Genomic DNA, 19880 nt, shown 5'->3' on the forward strand with positions numbered 1-19880 from the left:
TCTATGACAAAACTGAATCATCACAGAAACATATATATTAAGCTGGCAGCTGGAAAAATCACGAAAGAAGGTCACAGTTTTCCATTCCTGCATATTCTTTGGTCTTCAATCTCTGGCAAACCGAGAACTGTTTTTCACAAAACGTATTGTCATTGTTTGTTTGTTGAATATTTTGACTCAAACACTGATCATGCAAAAAAAACGTAATACAAATATCAGTGTGTAATGTCAGTTTCAAACAATTTTAGGAAGTGCAAAATAAATTGAAACACCTCTCAGATTACACCATTACACACATCGATTTCTCAAAATTTTCAATACGAAAGGGGGCATCCCCCTTTCGTTTTCTCCCCCTTGGGCAGGGTTAAATTAAACAATACTATATATGGTTGAACAATGGTTATAGCGCGTGAACGTTTATATCTGTATTTTGTTGTCACTATGTGCTGTATTTTTGTAAATTTTACAAATACATGTATTGATATTTAATTTTTCTAAGTTGGGGAGCGATCAGTCAAATTTTCTGAGTTAGGGGAGTTACTCAAATTCATCATGGTTGGCAGAGTGGTTAGTCAAAACTCTGGAGTTTCCCCTGAAATTCCTCCGACCCCCCCCCCTCCGGCCGTAAATCATGACGGTTCCTTACATCTCATTTTAGAGATCCACCGCATCGTGTCAGTTTAACTAACAAGAACAGGCCCGATCTGTTTGAAGCTGCTTAGGGTTCGCTCCATAAATACTACTGATGAGGAACTATCTAAAATCACGAATTACATATACAGAATATCTGTTTTGAAGGAAAAGTATCTGGACACGAGTCATCATATAAATGCATGATCATATAAGTGCATGATCGATTCATAATAGCAAGGCTACGACATAGGTTAGGCTGACATTGGCCCTCTGTGCGTGTATGCATGTTGTTTCAATACAGAGAAGCCAGGATAAACCAGAAAAGAAGCAACAAATAAACAAATAAATAAATAAAGAGAAAACAGTAAATTGAATAAGAATTGAAATAATTGACGGAACAACACATGCAACATATTCAATATTATATTTCAATTTTTGTAACATTACTTTAATTTGCGAGATATTTGGAATATGCCACCGAAAGAGAGAGAAATTTGAACCTGGTACAAAATCTTTCAGGGGTTCTGAAGATGGGTTACAGTAATAAAGTAGCTGTAATAGCTACCATGTTTGTCAAAAATAAATTGCTTTTATGACAACGATGCCTACCTTGTATCATATGCTTTGTACAATCGCTACATGGTTTGCGAGACGCATACAGCGTACTACCTTCAAGACGTCTGCCAAACTTAAGTATGAGAGACATCACCGGGTGTGCATATTTACGGCTGAATTCCGCGGCAAACAAATATCCATCAGCATTTTTCACCACAACACCCATCTGTGAACAATCAGCAAAGATGTGCTTATTACACTTTTAGTAAATTAGAAAAAAGTACGCGCACAAGTGGTTTTGAAGTGTGTGTTGATAGTCTGGGTCAGTTGTGTGTTATGAGAAACATAATTGACAGTTTATCTTTTTTCTTCGTGAAATCAACATGTACGTTACTACAACGCCTTCCACTGTCTGTCTGTCTGTCTGTCTGTCTGTCTGTCTGTCTCTGTCTGTCCACAGACAAACATAAACAGATTCGCGACGGGTATTGTTTAAGACGTGAAGCGGTTACGTAACCCATCCATGTTCGCCTCGCCTCAGGTTGCTCTCGCCTCTCTTTTCCGAAGAGTGCCGACCATGCATCCTTCGGTAATTTTTGGACTTTCGCCAATTGTTAAGCGAAAGTATGTTTGGCAAAGTTTGTGTTGTTGTTGTAGTGTGGTGCTGAGCGGAATTGACATGCTGGCGATAACGGGATTGTTTTGAGCTTCAGGAAAGTGAGTTTTACCATTTAAAAATTCCTCTCATATTTTTATGAATATATAATGAGTGTGTTTGAACCAAATTTGAAAGTTTTTTTATCGGTACTGTCTGGTTTTTGTCAATGGTTTACGGTCAGTCATACCGTCTTATACACGTGCATCAAGGAAGGACATGTTTATGAAACTGCTGGCGTGTTATGTTTTGATTGGCGTGAAGCAGTGTTTCTGGCCTGAGTGCTCACAAAGTAACTATGGTTGCTACGCGACTGGCAGTACGATGCCATCTCGTCGTATTTTTCGCATAATCTCGTGCAATTATCAAGCACAAACAAAGCCTCCTAAAAAGTTTAACACCTTTGAAGCTCATTTTGATATGGAAAGCCAATAGTCTAACGAGACGACCATGGAACAAAAGACATGCAGCGTTTCCAGTCTGTCTATACTATTTGTCTGTCTGTCTGTCTCTCTCTCTCTCTCTCTCTCTCTCTCTCTCTCTCTCTCTCTCTCTCTCTCTCTCTCTCTCTCTCTCTCTCTCTCTCTCTCTCTCTCTCTCTCTGAGTTTCACGCACTCCATCGGTCACGAGAATGAAACTACTCTGGAGCAATAACATATGTGCACAGTCAATCCTCCTGCTCAGAAGTTAATGTGTATTCAGCCTGCACGTACACAGTCATACCAATCGATGATCTTCAATCAAAGTGTCATAATGAAATGTTTGACAAGAAATTGACCTTTTTAAGCTAACAAGTCTCTAGTGGTTATTAACCTCAGAACCCCGTAAATTATATATTTTCAGAAAGCCTTGATATCGGGAAACATTTTGGTTACCATAGTGGCACAATTGTTTACGTAACTATCACGTGACTGGTAATTTGCATAACCTTTCAAAAATCGATTTTCCCTATCTTTTGTTTCAATGCTTTGAGATATAAGGCTGAAATTTGTGTTAGAGCAAGCTGTCCTAAGGATCTTCCAAAGGATTTCTCAGAAATTCTTTAAACCTTCTAAAACAATTTTTATGCCAGAAAACTTCTAGAGCGGTGAATTTAACCCCAGTTGATTTCTTTAAAATTGTGCTCCAAAAAAGCTAAGCAATATATAAAAAACAATCCGAGACACACTTTTGAAGAGCGTTGTGACAGCTTGTATTCCAGAAAGTTTGAGTCAGATATTTTGAAGTATTGAGACGAAACATTGGGAAAGCCGATTTTTGAAAGGATATGCAAATTACTTGTCACGTGATAGTTATGTGTAAACAATAGCTATATCTAGGCTTTCAGAAAATATATAACTTACGGGGGGTCTGAGCCTATTAACCATCAGAGAATTGTTAGATTAAAAAGGTCAATTTCTTGTCTTGGAACCTTAAACCGAACACAGCTACACATAGAAGAAACAAACAACAAAGCAAAGTAACCAGACAAAGACATGAAAGAAAATATATTGACTTTTGAAATCAACTAGTAAGTCTTGTGTCTGAAGAAAACGGTGGCACACACGCGTACGAATCTGTGTCTGTGTCGCTGTGTCCCGGGGGGCACTTCCATTACTTGCCCAATATGTATACGTGCCGCCCGATGGGGTCGATTTTTGAGTGCCAATTCACAACATACAACCAGATATGAACTGAAAACGCTCACGTGTTTCATTATATTGCAGTTATGTGTAAATTTGAACTTTTGCCACATGTTTGCAACTTCATTGAAAGTATTATGATCAACATAATGAACAATATTCACAGCCGATTAACTCTAAAAGATCATGAAGTATACAAATATGTAATTAGCTGAAATAAAAAAAATTAAAGTTCTTTGACTGCTGTCATTGTACCACCACTTTATATAGCAAATGTAATTACCTTTAGCCAAGTCCTTCAAGCCATATATGCCGAACTGTGAAAGCTCATTAGATATGCAAATTATAAATTGGCTGACATGAAAATGTGAAATGACTTTCTATATTGTTTTAACCTGGTATAATCATCAATGTACATAGCATGTTTTGCCAACTTTGATCAAGTAAATCCCAGTATAGATCCCTAATTGGAAAAGATCATTGAAAATGCAAATTAGGTATTGGCTGAAGAAAAAATGCTTAATGACTTTCAATAATGTTGTATCATAGTATCTTCAATGTATATAGCAAGTTTTATCAACTTTGGTCAAGTCAATTCAGATATATATCCCTAATTAGGAAAGTTCATTAAATATGCAAATTAGAAATTGGCTGTCATGTAACCCCTTAATGATTCCCACTGCTAATATATGTTAGTGTGATCAACATTTGTAGCAAATCTCATCAAATAGTGTGCAGTTGTTTTAAATGTATATCCGTTTTTTCTAAAATCATTAATTATGCAAATGAGCAAAAAGTATGCAAGCCACACCCACCAAAAACTAATCAGTTCTTGCCGTTTGCTAACTGAATCTATCTACCAGGTTTGATTCTGATCTGATCAGCCGTTGTTTTAGATATTGGACAACAGACAAACAGACAGACAGACACACAGACACACAGACAGACAGACATCGCTGCGACATATGCTCACGTGTGTGAACACGTGAGCAAAAAACGAATTTCAACCGTCCGTTCCGTCTCGCCAGCTAGCCACGACTGGCTCTGGGCTACACTGATAGACATCGATATCTTTTTTGTGGTTTGGGAACCATGAAAGAGACGTACCTCCCTAAAGTAAATCTCAACTTGGTTTTAAACGCCGTCACTGATTGGTCAGAGCTAAACATACGAAAGACTTTTGGCTAATGGCAAACATCGTTACAAAGTGGCTCTACTACTCCTATAGTATTTATTATAAAATGACAGCTCGGCCATGGCCGTATGAGCAATTTCTTTCAACTTATGGACGAACGGCTTGGCTTCTTGTGTTTCGGAATTTAAAAAAAACACCTGTCAGTCTGTAAATAGTGATAAATGATAATTTTCAGAAGCTGGATCAAAATTTGGTTGGAGTGAAAGATATGTATGTTCTTTCACCAAAATTTCCAACATTTCAAGAAATGTTTTGGCAACACCCTTAAGCAGTAGGCTTTGCCCGTAACCTGGTCATGGAAATATGTGGTTTTCACCCTATAGTATTTCGATGTTATGACTTTTGACCAGGGTCAAAGGTCATAGAGATCTAAAAGGGGTCCTAAAATCACGAAACTTTAGGTAAAAAGTTGGCCCTGGGTTTTTATATGCGGCCGCACACCCCTACCACTTCTCTCAGCGAGTGCCCCGGGGGGACTGTGTCCGTGTCTTCAACAAGATAAGCTTAACATGCCCATTTTGATACCGTTACATGAGGTTGCAAACCTTGCAAGAAACATGCTGTCCTATCATTTGGAACACGAACTTCTGCACATAAAATATTCCCCATTCTTCACGTGACGACGTCAACTGCACATGTAGTAACGTTACCTATGTCCTAACGTGTGCAGTAGAAAAAACATTGGTAAAACGACCCAACCACTCGACTCAATGGTCATCTATCCAATGTTAGAGCGAATAGCGCAGATAGATCATTACAGGTTTTTCCACATTTTAGACTTCTTAATCATTGATATTGCTCTCACAGCCACTAGTTTATGTCATGTTTCAAATGCTAACATGTTTAAACAGCTTAAAAATATTGAGCTATTAGTCGAATATAGCTCAATCAATCTCATGGTGTAAGGTCGTTGTACGAGAGTCTCAGAGTGGATATGGACATCACTTTAATTTTACGGTATAACAGTGTTGCTTGGAGGCAGTCATTTTGCCACACTTTCTAATTTCCCGGAGGTCCAAAGCAATACACATGTACAAGCTCACCGCTTTCATTTGAAATTGTTAAAACAGGCGGTGTACCGTCGCAAAAATGTGTGCATCAATATCTTCAAACGTAGCATCTGTGTGGTGACGAATATTTCAAACTTGCTCTTTTTTATTGTGTCACAGTACATTTTAACATATTTTATTCAAATTGATTACGACTCTTCAGTTGAAGTTGAGTACATGTATAAGAGCATTACAGTATTGCTTCTGGTGGCACTGAACAGATCTTTACATAATTTTCACATAATGTTAAAGCCTATTTTATTCAAACATTTGCAAACTTTAAGGGGGTTGTCTTGATAATCAATGGTATACCAAAATTACATAGCAAAAAGATTGAAGCATATAAGCGTTATGTCTTGATTGAAGTCAAGGTGTGAGAAGTTTACCCGGTCAAAATAAAAAAAAAATAATTTACTGATTTGACTCCGTTGAAAGTACTAACAGTCACCTGTTTACTGTGTCATCGATGGTTATAGTCTGTCGGTTGAGGGATTCATGTTATGAACATTAATCGTATAACCAGCCTCCCTCACCCTCAATAACTTCGATTGCAAACACCACGGAAAACGAGGTTTCTGCAGCTGTCTTATTAATTAGGATACTAGAATATTTCATTTTATGCCGTCCTTTATGTCTGCATGCACGCTCGACACAAGTGCACACTTTATCAGGCTTCAACAAGGAAAATTCGACGACAGACAAGTGCTACACGGCGGATAAAGTTATTTTGTGTAACATTATCGAATTTACTATATTTTACCTTATTGTACGTCTTTGGTGTCTTTTTATTTTCAACGGCACGCTCTGGGGCTTCTACTAACGGGTGCTTGTGCATCCACATTGCCATAAACATAGCTGCATCGTCCAATCCAGGCCTTCCTTCTGTTGCCATTATTTTGATGTAGAAGGCTATCAATTGTTATTCATAGATCCATATATGTCCTCTTCTCGTGCAGACTTCAAGATTTTGCTGCTGTGTGTGAATCGAAGTATGTTACCCGTGTGATCGAGTCAAAATTCCTGGAAATAAATTTAAAATTGTGTTCAATTGTAATTTCAAGAGATCCGAGTCGTATACATTCAGCACTATTGATACTGAATTGATGCCTAAACTATGGAAACCTGATATGAATTTCAAAGAAACGTGGACGGTATACACTTACTTGTTTTCATTCGAACACTCCTTTAGGAGGGTCATGTAACTTGGCTACCATCATGGATTGAAATTTTGTACTCGGCCTACTTTGCATAAAACTTGACCAATCATAATACTGTCAGCATAGTGTTTAGGCCACAGTACCAAGGTACCATAGGCCAAATTTCAGGATAAATTGATCCTATGGATATTTAGAAGAATACTTTTAAGGTCACAGTATAGAATGCGCCTCGGGGACAGATATCCGGACTCTCGCTCAAATCTTTACAATTTGTTTCTGACATGTAGGGATACATGTTAAAGCTCTTGGTGTGAGAAAACTTTTCAACGGCTTAGTTTTCCAAAATTCGAAAATGTTATTTTTTCTCCATAGAGTTAACACAGGGAGGGTGGCCATTTTGAATTTTATATATCGATAAATCGTGGGTTATTATTTGTTTCTCTAGTACCAAAATTTGCACGTGACCCGCCGATTCTTAATCTCGAGTTTGAAAGAGAATGGTTGAAAGATTCCTTGGGTAAGTTTGAGCAAAAGTTTAAGTCTTTCACTTTAGAGGTGCTTACTATCTTAAGTGATTAAATTGATATTTTTGAAACTCAAAATTTTCCCGACAATAATTCGATGACCTTCATTGAGCTTTGACTCCAGTTCACTGACTAATCAGGGTAATATCTATTTCTTCAGCACTTCTGAAAGTTGACTGACATGTCCCTTTATAATTACGTCGCGGTTGAAAGCAGTTTTTGTATAGACAGTCGTAACCGTAGGTATTGAAAACATATTTTGGAGCAACGTTCTTTGGTCTCACCAGACGACACAGGTAGTACGCAAAATTTGTGTAACCATGCAGAAAATTATAATTGAATCAATCTATGGCAGAAATCTTCACAAAATGAAAGTTTTGAATCAAGTGATTGTCAGTGTCTTGCTCTAATACATATTGACTGTTTCTTGATCGTCTAATAGTGCTCGATTGTTTGAGAAAAATTCGAGTAGTGTATTATCGACTCGATGATAGTGGCATGTGAAGCAATAGACTGAGGTAACAGAAGCAGTCAAGGACGGCAACAGAAGGCAGGGCTCGAGGCGAGCAACAAAGGGCAAAGTTTTAGGATTATCAATGTTTCGCAGCATAGGATTTCATGTGTGGTTCCAGCAGATGCAAATCTCCTTCGCTATCCTTAAAAATGCACATATTCATCACAACACGCACACTGAGCATGGACGTTCTTAGTATTTTTAGCAAAATACACAATTGTATGAAACCTATTTATTTTGATAAGAACTCCATCGATGAAAAACAGTTTATATCGAAAAGCTATGAACTGCATGAAAAAAGAGAAGTAAAGCAAATGCGGCCTATATTTATGTATGCAGAAGTTGTGGCATATGTAAGCATAACATTTACTCATTGGCCCAACGGGATGCTTGAGTTCCTCATTGAAACAGCAAAAACAAATATTATAAATATAAATGTAAAATACTGTTTTAAAGATTAGCCTTCTCGGCTCAACTTATTTGCCATATTATTTGAGCGAAAAACAACATACTACTGTACAGATTAGCCAGGCATTTCTTATTTTCTTATCGGGTCAATAGAAGTTCTGCAAAAGCACAATCACGTGTCTGAAAGTCGCTGCAGGTGGCGAGGCCTTGCCGAGGGACTGTGGTACAACCAAAGGCCAGCACTCTTCGGTATAATGAACATGTTTTATCGATTCATCTTGTTTATCACATGCGAAAAACAACATTATTTCACATATTTCTGTTGCCGACAAGGTTAATAAAGAATATTAATGATTCTTATTGCAAGAACTTAATTTGTGATACCCAAAAAATGCCTGGACAGAGAGGAACCTTGTACCTTTCAACCAAACTATGTAAATTTAATCTTTAATTTCTTCGTCCTCTTTGAACATTTTAACAGAACAATAAATATTAACTAAATGAAACCAGGCAAAATTGACCAAAGTACGGCATATGTACATTCCATTTCGAAACTTCATTTTTGCTGTTGGTACACTCAAAAGGTGAAAAAGCAGAGTGAATATTTAAACTTTGCTGAACATTGTGAACTTTACTTTCACAGAAATATATATTTTAATTGATTAAGTTCAATAACCGTTTTGACATTTAAAATATGTTTATATTCGATCGATTTCCTACACAGCTGTTGTTTTCATAGAGTGCCTAATATTGATGACATGGGTGCCACGTAGCAAATGTCGGAATAAAACGTTTCGCGGTCACGAATTGTAGGCGAAAAACAACATTACACCACACATTTCTGTTGCTGACAAGGCCAATTATGACTCATCATTGTTTAACTATCATGAAGTGACCTTGGGTTTCCTGAAGACGCTCATTTTGACGGGGAGATGTTTATGAAGATCGCGATTACCTACACAACTGCTTTTTTTCAGTGCGCCTTACATCGATGACATGGTCGCCACGTATAGAACGTCCCAGTAAAACGTGTCACGATCGGAAAATAACACATTATCTAGACCGTATTTTACATCTGCCTTTCAATATGCTGAAATGTAGAAATGAAACCAAGAAGGCGTGCACTTCCAGATTTATTTTGCCTGCGCACTGAAACCTTTGTTCTTCGCCGTTGAGATGTCGGGTCACGTGGATTTAAATACTGCTTCAATACCAGGGTTGTTACGTTTAATCGACAGGTATGACACCGTCGCACGTAATAGGGTAATAACAGGTCACAATTGATGGATGTCCGAGAAAACAATAAATTTTCTGCGACTAAGGGTGAACTATGACTGTTTTCTTGTTCATGGACACGCCTCTCTAGCTCTTTTTGCGAGGGTCCCGCAAAATTACTACCACTCCAAAAATTGCATTATTTTCCTTTCCTGATCAGACGTCCAATACAGAATCCAAAGTCTTGTTTTCAGGAATCACACATCAGATGAGCATCAAATTTCGATTTTAAGTTTTTATTGATCATTTTAAAAGTCAAATGTCTAAATGATAATCAAATTTTGGTAAGTAAAATTGAGCCAATTGGAAGATAAGAGTTTAATATATTTTCACCAGTACAGCTCAGCTACCATCTTTTACGACAATTACATCATGGAAGTATCTGTATGTTGTCTTTACCAAAAGCTTTTGGTTACGGATCTAGTAATTGGTGACATTTTTGCCTGTTTCGGTAAAAAAATGCCAAATGTGATATTCTTATAGTCCCTGATCAATCTTAAGCGTCGCGTTGCAGTTGCGGAAATTATTGACAGTGGCACCGACATTGCATTATTTAGGCTATTGTGTCATTCTAACACTAAAGCTTTATCGGCCAATTTGTTATCGTTCAGTGATTTATGCTTCCTTTTATAGGCGTGTTATTTCCCGTTTTGGTAAACTGTTAACTTTCTTCCCTTGACTGCAACTTACACATTTTCACGAGTCCAGATTTTACAAGCTTAAATTTCCTAAGAATTCCGTCAAATGTAGTGTGGTGGAGTCAAGTGTTGTTGCTGACACTGTCGGTGTATCATAACAACGCTCGGCGAAGTTCAAGACGGAGAATTTAGTGGTTTTTTTTGGACCCAAAGATTTTAAGTGTCACGTGGTGCAGTCCACGGGGTCACCTGACACAAACATGGAGAGCAACAAAAATAGGGCTTGGGGCGAGCAACAAAGGGCAAATTTTAGGCATTGTTTCTTAGCATAGGATTTCATGTGCGGTTCTAGGCTAGAGGGTGCAGGTTCCTCACACACTTTCCTAGAAAACACATATTCATCACAGTATTTATAACACACACTTAGCATGGACCTTGTTAATTTTGAGGAACATACAACATTATATTAAACCTATTTATCTTGATAACAACTTCATGACGGAAATTGAATTTGAAGTATCTACTCCCGTTTTAATATGAAGCATATTGTGGTTTCCAGTGGTACCAATAATTTCGACAAAAGAGACCATTGTTCGATTTCCGTACACACTTACGCAAGGTGGATACAGGAAACTAGTCGACAATTTTCATATGGTATGTTACAAAAACTATATAAAAATCAAAATCAAAATTAAAAATATTATTAAATTGACTGTAATTTTACATACCTGATTAAAAATCCGTTGAAATGAAGAAATGAAATGTACAATATGTATACTACAGTTCTTATCACACTGGCCACCGTATCCGTCGCTCCTTAAAATATGATGTTCGCCGTTGTTCATCGTATACAGGTCAAATAGTATAAAGGGTAATTGCATGATGCATGCCTCTGTTGCGACGATTAATTGACAGGTAAATCATGCACTTATTAAAAACAGTCACAATACACGATTGACGACTATCACAGGACATAATATGTAGTGAACGCCCCTCTACTATATTACTATGAGCAGATACAGATAAGCGATAAGTCGAAATATCAAAATGTATTCAGTTAATCTTATCAGGAGGTTAATAGGATTAGGTGTTATTTATTACTTGTACAATACCAGACATGTTCATAGGGAAGAAAATGATCACTGATTTGCAAATCAACAACAAGGAGACGGTAAACAAACAACCAGCCAAGCTGTTTCCACCCGCACAACATGTCACCGTGATGGTGACAGATTTTACACATACCTATGCCGTTTTGTGGGAGTCTACACATCATGATTGAAGCCTGAATGGTAAATTCAATCAATATTTCAATCGATCAGCTGATTGGTGTGAATAACAGACACAGATAGTAACAAAAATAATTTGATTTCAAAAAGAACAAGTTATTTGAAGAAAAGTTGAGATATGGTGTAGGAATGACAAACGCACTGAAACTGTATCAAAATTTAACAGGTCATTGACAATGACACAGTCCCCGCTTGTAATTGGGAGTTTGTCTGTAGTGTAACTAAATAGAAATCAATGTGATGCACATGAAAAATAAATGAGGGTTCCGTTTGGGGGCGTTCTTGGGCACCACCAACACAAAGAAATTTAGCTGCGAAACAAGAGGGCATCTTTCCTAAATTAATCGGGGTCAAAAACAGCAAAGACATGCGTGCCTAAAACTTCAGTCAACTTGTAAGGTCAGTGACCCTGAGTTACCCATGTGCCAACTTTTTCCTACATCGGTGTAACCTTTGTGGAGATTAGTTAGTTCACTTTTAATGTAGAGTGCTCTGGTTACGCATGGATATAGTCCGTAAAGAATTTGTTTTTCGAGTTTGAGTTTTCTACACCTGAGCGACGCTTGCCTAACTTGAGCTTTAGATTGAAAGACTCCCGAAAAATCAGTTTTAGCTCCCGAGATGTTATTCATTGTCGGTGGAAACTTTGTGGAGGTTACTTAAATTGTCATGCGGAACACCTTGCTTACTACCCGTAGTCCGTGACGGATGCAGTACCTGAGTTCAAGTTTTCCGACATGCAGAACTTCTTGTATAACTTGTGAAAAATAGGTGATCAAAACCTTTAAATACTCCTACGGATGTGCAAAGTGAATGGAGGAGGTAGATTTAGAAAATGTCACATTTCAAGGAAGCAGAGTCGAGTACTCGGCCGTGTAAGGGCTTTGGCAGGCACAAAGCCTTAAAAAGATATTCCGCCGGAGCGCAGAAAGTTTCCACAAATTGCCGAATTTTCCCGTTTTCCCTCTCAAAATTCAAATAGATAAACTTGCTTTAAAAACTTACCGTGACCTGATATTCAAATATATAGTTGACCTTTTCTCAACATACAGCCTCCAAGCAAATGTCTATCTTGGTTTCGTTCGTACCTCGTTGATCGCCAGCAATGCGTCAAAGTTGGATCTGCATCATCCCCATTTTCTCGCATGAAATACGGTGTTCCGCAAGGATCTGTTCTCGGCCCTCTCTTGTTTACACTCTACACTGCACCTCTTGAAGACATCTTCGTACTCCATGGGATTGATTGCATGATATACGCGGACGATACGCAAATTTATGTCATCTGCAATAGACCTGACCATATTCGTAATAACATTGAACTCTGTGTCGACGACGTCCGCTGCTGGATGAAATCTAATATGCTTGTACTGAACGACAACAAAACTGAAGTTATTCACTTCTCATCACGTTTAAAATCTGATGTGATAAAGCTAGACAGTCTGAGAATTGGTCAATGCGACATAATCCCTTCAATTTCAGTCAGAAATCTTGGCATTACTTTAAGTCAGGACGGTAGCATGTCTGACCATATCAATATGTTGTGCAGAAATGGTTTCTTCTCTTTGCATAGAATAAGTGAGATTCGTAAACTTCTTGACAGATCTACAACTGAAAAACTAGTCCATGCATTTGTGACTTCTCACTTAGACTATTGTCACAGTCTTTTGTTTGGTATCCCTAGAGGACAACTTGCTCGACTACAGTCTTTACAGAATGCTGCGGCGAGGTTAGTTTCTCGTACGCGCAAATTCGATCATGTCACACCCGTTCTCAAAGATTTACATCGGTTACCTGTAGAGGCCCGCATCAGATTTAAAATTCTGTTGCTTACATTCAAAATATCCATGGAAATGCACCTATTTATCTGAGAGATTTATTAGATTTATATGTACCTGCCAGAGACCTGCGATCGAGTGACAAATTATGTTTAACCCAGCCCCGTGGCAACTTTAACAAGACATATGGACAGAGAGCATTTTCAGTATGTTCACCCTTACTATGGAATGATTTGCCATTTGAAATTAAGACCGCCAGAAGTGTAGATAGTTTTAAGCGCAGTTTGAAAACCTACCTTTTTACTCAGTTTTATTTGTAATTTTCTGTTTTAATTTTTTAGTGTGGTTGTATTTTTAAATTATTTTATACAGCTATGTACAATGTGCTGAGACGTATGTGTAGTGCATTTAAAACAATTTTTAATAATAATAATAATAAATAATCAATTTTTCGATCGAAGAACTCCATAGGTAGATAAACTTTAATCAATCTAAAAGCTGAGAGTGTTACATTCTTTCTAGAAGATAGCTACCAAACAATCGGGCATCTTCCCTTAATTAAATTGGTATTAAAACAGCAAAGACTTGCATACCTTTAACTCTTTAACAACACGATTGGAACTAATTTGGGAAAATTGGATGAGAGTTATTATTAGGAAAATGTAACGAAATCCAAATTTTTACAGCTGAAATTTTGCAAAATGATAGAATAGTGTAAAATTTAAAAAAATTGTTCTCATCGAACAAAACAACGAAAGCACAACGATTATTGCATACCTCTTTCATCGGATGCATTTTCATGAAAAAAGTTCATTTTTGTGTAAATGTACAAAAGAAACGAGACAAAATGCTTAAAATTTGTCTAATTGACGACTTTTGAGTCAGGGCACTTTTGAAATGCCCCTGACTTTTTCGTGGATTTTAGGCTTCATAAACTTTAAATTGAGTCAGGGCACATTTCAAATGACCCTGACTGACTTAACTGTAAATCAATCGAAAAGTTTCATTTTGGTCGAGGAAAAGTGACAAACTGAGATTATTACTAGTGTTTCAGTAATGGAGAAACTACAGACAAACTCTCATATAAGTTCATTCAAATATGAATATTGTTAATGTATATCGCATTAGACACTATCATGCACTGATTCTTACTCATAACATTTCAACAGCATCGTAAATTTTGAATAAAATTTTAAAGATTGTAAGCAAATATAGTGTAATATTATGAAAATTTCTAAAATTCTTGAGAAATTGTGCCAAATCCAATTATCCCAATCCAAATTTAGTTCCAATCGTGTTTAACGCCAATGAACTTGTAAGGTCAATGACCCTGGGTCACCCATGTGTCAACTTTTCCTATATCGGTGTAACCTTTGTGCAGATTAGTTAAGCTTCATTAACGTTTATGCGAAGTGCTCTGGTTATGCACGAATAAAGTCTGTAAAAATATTGGTATTCGAGTTTGACTTTTCTAACCTGAGCGATGCTTGCCTAACTTGAGCTTTAAACTTTGAAAGACTCCTGAGAATTTATTCTGGGTTCGAACCCACAACATACGGCATCCAGTCACATAGCGGAGAAGCAACAGACAGAACCGCTAATCAGTTTTAGCCTCCGATATGTTATTCATTGTTGGTAGAAATTTTGTGGAGATTAGTTCACTGTCATGCCGAGTACTTTGCTTACAACCCGTAGTCCGTGACGGATGTAGTACCTGAGTTCAAGTTTTCCGACATGCGGCAGACAGTCTTGTATAACTTGAGATTGAGATGTGAAAAATACGTGACCAAAACATGTTCATTTATAAGAGCTCCGTGTGACCAACATCTGAACAAAGTTCCATCAAATTTGGTGCAGTCTCTTTGAAAACAACTTTTTCAAAAATCAATGACTATGCAAATTAGCACAAATTATGCATGCCACATGAAATAAATAGACGTGCATATATATGCCAGAGTGTATTATTTTTGTACCAAGTTTGAAAGGAATTTGCTCAGAGGCTTGCTTTAAATAAAGGCGTCGTCAATATGTTGTTTTAAAGTTTAAAAAGTTGCCTTACAACATGTGATGAAGGTAAGATAGTGTTGACAACAATAGACGACATTGATGTGTAACAATTTTATTACTCGACACAACATTAGCATGCCTGTGACTGTATCTTGAAATTATCTCTCCCTCGTCTGGATTTTGTAAATTCTTTTATCTTTTTCTCCCACATTTAGTTTTTCTTTTTGGGGTTAAAAATCCCGGATAAGGGGTGTTTTGAAATTTTTGCGGAACAAACGAGTACTTGCCTATCCTGTGAGTGCCACTATCGGGATTTAAGAGCCTATTCCCTATTCGCCAAGGGCATATCAAGCACAAAAAATAAATCTGAACAAAGCAATTAAGACGTGCAATTACGTAATACATTAAAAAGTATTCCCTGTGTTATGGAGTGATAACTGAAATAGAGAACTTCGTGCATCAAATTATTTTATATTCTTTCTCAGTTGCTTGTTTGGGTAGCCTACTGTCAAAATGAGAATCTAGTGACATGGAAAAAAGTTCAAAGACGATTAAGCTTATTTACTTTCATAATTAGAAAAAATAGTTTCCCATTTATATTTCCTGATCAGGACACTATTAACATTTTTTTGTGTTTCTGCGTTATAAATTTAGCCGGAAAACCTCCTAGGCCTAATTGTCCGATGTTCCACTGTTAAGAACATCAACGTGACGGGGCTTAGAAGCATTTGTGTAATAATTATTGAGGCTATTATTAAATTTTGCATTATAAAAATGGCGTTTGCTGAATGTAGGTTGAATCATGGTAAGAAACCAGGCCTATGTAAAGCCATTTAAAATCGTAATCTTCAAATCCAGCACTTTGACAAGAGGTTGTATCAATGGAACGGCGGCTCTGAAATTTATGAAAGCTCAAAACGGATGAGTTCTTGCGGTAAAATATAAGAATCATACAGGGTGCTTCTTAAAGACGAGTTTAAGTACGTTTACAAACTGCTGCTTTATGGAAATGTTTTATTTCGTTTCCTGTTGTCAATTCACTGTCACTGGGAACTTGTTTTACTGAACGCTACATCCAGACAATTCAAATGCTCTGATAAATCCATTCTCGCGAGCCAGGGCATAATTTCCGCTCCGCTGACCTACGCAAAAATCAAGCCGCTGTTGCCGTAAAGAGGCAGATGTGTTTACGACGATGTGATAAATCTTGCAAATTTGTATCCACAGGTATTGCAATACTGATCAATAAAAATATTTTTTTGTTTTACCGTGAATTCATCAATACTTCGGTAAAGAAATGAAAAACGGTGACGGAGGTTTTGACCCTTACTGTGGTTGAATTTTTTACCTCTTTCAGTTTCATCTCAAAATGGTAGGTTTTTAAAAGGATCAAATTGTTTATGATCGATTGAAAATATTGGTAAATATCCAGGTTGAGCCTGGGAATGATTTCAGAGAAGGTTGAAGGAAATTCGTGGTGGGGATTGCACAACAGCCGCATAGACAAACCCGGCGTGCACGTAAATAAGGAAAGGTACCACTCATTGTTGACATACCTTAGACTAGGAATGCGGAGCTGCCATTGGCCATTTTTGTTGACAAAAGACTTGTACAGCCAATCAACCAACCGGCCTCACATTTTGTATGCTTTGTTTGGCGGGCCTGTTACGCCAACGGCACATTCAAAAAAACTGATACTGGGGAAGGTGGCCGTGCGGACAGTGAAATTTCCTCTTTCGAGCACTCCAAAGTTCACCTGTGGCTTTGAACTATGGATTACTACACTGTACACGGAGAGATAGCGAAAGGCTACTTCGGGTCATCGTACAGAGTGAGGGAAAAGCACAACAAGAAGCGATTTCGAACGATGCAAATGATAAAATTCTCCAGCGAAGACAAAGCAAAGGCTGCGCTGTCTACGATCCAGTCGCTGTTCTCGGTTCCGAAACATGACCATATCTGTCGATACCGAGACGCATTCTTCCACTATCAACACGGTGCACATTTTGCAAATGCAGTACTAGAGGTATGCATAAGCACGAATCTAAACGACTACGTCCTTCGACGGTACAACGACCTTGACGATGATTGTTTGAAGGGCTTCATGTTGCAGCTTATCGACGCGCTGTCGTTCCTACACCAAAGGAAACTCTTTCACAATGCTCTCACTCCCCACAATGTCCTGGTTGGATACGACAAAAAGAATGAACTGTGCTTAAAACTTGCAAATTTCGGACTAAGCACCGTGTATCAGAACGACCATAAGAGTTTCACCATGTACTGCCCACCTGAGCTGACCCCAGGGACAGAACCCAAGGTGACAGGTAAACATGGGGATAAGTGTGACATTTTCTCCCTCGGGATTTTGTTTTGTGCGATGCTGGAGTTCAGAACGCTCGACGCAGACGACCAAAACGACAAAGTACTAGCTGCCTACGTCCAGTTCCCAGGTTACGGACTCATACCAGTCGGCAAATTCTTGCGCGAAAACCCAAGTGTCGACCTCGACCGTCACCTCTTCTCAAAAACCAGTACTGACGTCCGCCACATCGTCCGCCAAATGTTGACCGCAGCTGCACCACACAGACCATCTGCAAAAAGTGTGCGGAAACACCTTGTGTCCTGTCTGGGCGTGCGATTCGGAAATCACCATGAAAGTTCGACAAGCACTGCGAAACGAACAGTCCGAAGTAAGAGCAGGAAACGAGGACGGGAGGTCTTGGGAGAAGATTTTTCATGTTTAAACACACCGATGAAGAAACCAAGGGCACGGGTACCATCTTCTTCTACGCAAAAACCAAATGGACTGATAGGGTATTTGGGGGCTATGGCGACCGCTGCCGGTGTCTATTGGGGATTAAAGAAAGAAAACAGCTCGTCGGTATCGTAAATGTGAACCTTGGCGTCCAAAAATGGCTTGTACGGGTTTTAAAATTTCTCTAGGTAAAATACCTAATGACGAGCCATATATAAGGCTACCGTCATGTGACTTACTTAGACAATATAGACCATGCGTGTTTGCAATCATAATTTCATATAGGTAAATTTTGACTCTATCAGTCAGTAATCTGAGTAAAACAAAAAATAACAAAAAATATTACCTGCCAGCAACAGAAAGTGTTAGATTATAGATACAGAAAGCTGATTGATATAGAATGCATGATTTTTTCAGAAAAGAAATTTGATTCTTCAGGCTCCACGCATATTTTTCTACAAATTTAAAAAATATGATATGTAGGATATATCAGAACTGATAAGGATACCTTTTTAGCAATTGGCTTTTACATGTCACAAAAACAGTCCATATTTTACTGAATATTTCACACTGTACAAAATGCATATATTTTTATGGATATATTAGGAAAGCTAGGATATACTGTATTATTGAGTGGTAGAAATATTGCTAAGATTTCAGTATCTTATTGTGTTCCAGAAAAGGGCAACATTGTCTAATGAACTGTTCAGACTGTAACTGTTATCAGAAATTGGGTTGTGTATATCGCCTGTCTCCTGTCAGGGAAAGATAGAACTCTATGTATACTTTTATCATGTCTGTGAAGTTAGTACTTTTCATATGGTAGTTCTAGTTGTGGTTGTTCAAGTGAAAAAGTGAGCCAGGTGTTAGCGCATTAGAGGCCAGTTATTCTCAAAATCGGTTGGCTGTATGACGCAGGCTCACTCTGACAAACAAACTTCAGCTTTACACAAGTCAAATTTTAAGCATTGTGCATGGCTATCAGTACTGTAATTCATTATTAATGAGTGGCACACTGTACAGTATATTTTTCAAGCATAAAACAAGACCATCAACTATTTCAGTTTTATGTGGACAATAAACATATAAACAAGATGCAACTTAACTTTGTCTGCTGTGCACTTTTTACTGCATATAGATTTTTTCAGTAAAGAGGATGATCAATCAGATCTCTGAATTTAAAGATCTACAGTTGCCCCTTACCCTTGGTAGAGTCACGGTTACTCTACCCCACGTAGAGTGGCAATTGACCCCTTGGACCAAGCTATGGTGCACAGGCACCGCCATAGTTGACAGCGCTTTCAGTGTAGAAGAAGGGAAGGCCTTCCCTTTCCACTACTACACTAAAAGTGCTGTCAACTATGGCGGTGCACCGATGCCTGTGCAGTTGTACCCACACTAGAGGAGAGTTGCATCACTGTGGGGAAAGGTCATTGACTTGATCTGACCTGCTATAACCTCAAATACCACTATCTGAACCTAGTATATTTTGATACAGATTGGAAGGGGGTACCGGGGTGATTGTTACCCATGTGCCAAACAACTGGGTCAGTTTTTAAGCAACAAATCCCCAAACCTAAAACCTGGGTCCACTGTTCATAAAAAACGATGTGCAGTACACATGGATTGATAAAAAAGTCCCCTTGCATTAGTAAAATTTTCACATGCAATACAGATATTAACCAAATTTTGAGTTAAAATCCTTGACAATTGGTCAAGTTTTGAAGTATACAAGCTTAGATGTTTTCAACTTTGGCCACATATTCCCATGTCAAAATATTGGGAGCAGAGCTCCGGCAACCCTGAGAAGTGTTTTGACCAGTTGCCT

At 38.0% G+C, this 19880-nt stretch overlaps 2 protein-coding genes across 2 annotated transcripts in view; one reads left to right on the top strand and one right to left on the bottom strand.

Moving 5' to 3' along the window:
* Positions 1-11146, bottom strand: part of LOC139149487 (cytidine and dCMP deaminase domain-containing protein 1-like) — a 696744-nt gene extending 685598 nt beyond the window's left edge. Inside the window, exons 1-2 of the mRNA XM_070721260.1 lie at positions 10955-11146; positions 6586-6730 (exon numbers count right to left, since the gene is read on the bottom strand). Coding sequence (XP_070577361.1) covers positions 6586-6602 — 17 coding nt within the window. The 5' untranslated portion in view covers positions 6603-6730; positions 10955-11146. The remainder of the gene's footprint in view (positions 1-6585; positions 6731-10954) is intronic.
* Positions 11147-16955: 5809 nt separating this feature from the next.
* Positions 16956-19157, top strand: LOC139149477 (serine/threonine-protein kinase pdik1l-B-like). Its single transcript, XM_070721251.1, has one exon. The coding sequence runs from the start codon at positions 17069-17071 to the stop codon at positions 18185-18187; it is 1119 nt and encodes a 372-aa protein (XP_070577352.1). The 5' UTR covers positions 16956-17068; the 3' UTR covers positions 18188-19157.
* The last annotated feature ends 723 nt before the right edge of the window (positions 19158-19880 follow it).

The sequence above is a fragment of the Ptychodera flava genome, chromosome 14 (assembly GCF_041260155.1).
Source record: "Ptychodera flava strain L36383 chromosome 14, AS_Pfla_20210202, whole genome shotgun sequence".
Classification (NCBI taxonomy): Eukaryota; Metazoa; Hemichordata; class Enteropneusta; family Ptychoderidae; genus Ptychodera; species Ptychodera flava.

What these genes read in the sequence shown, in the direction of transcription:
- LOC139149477 (XM_070721251.1), top strand. Translation starts at nt 17,069, where the DNA reads ATGGATTACTACACTGTACACGGAGAGATAGCGAAAGGCTACTTCGGG.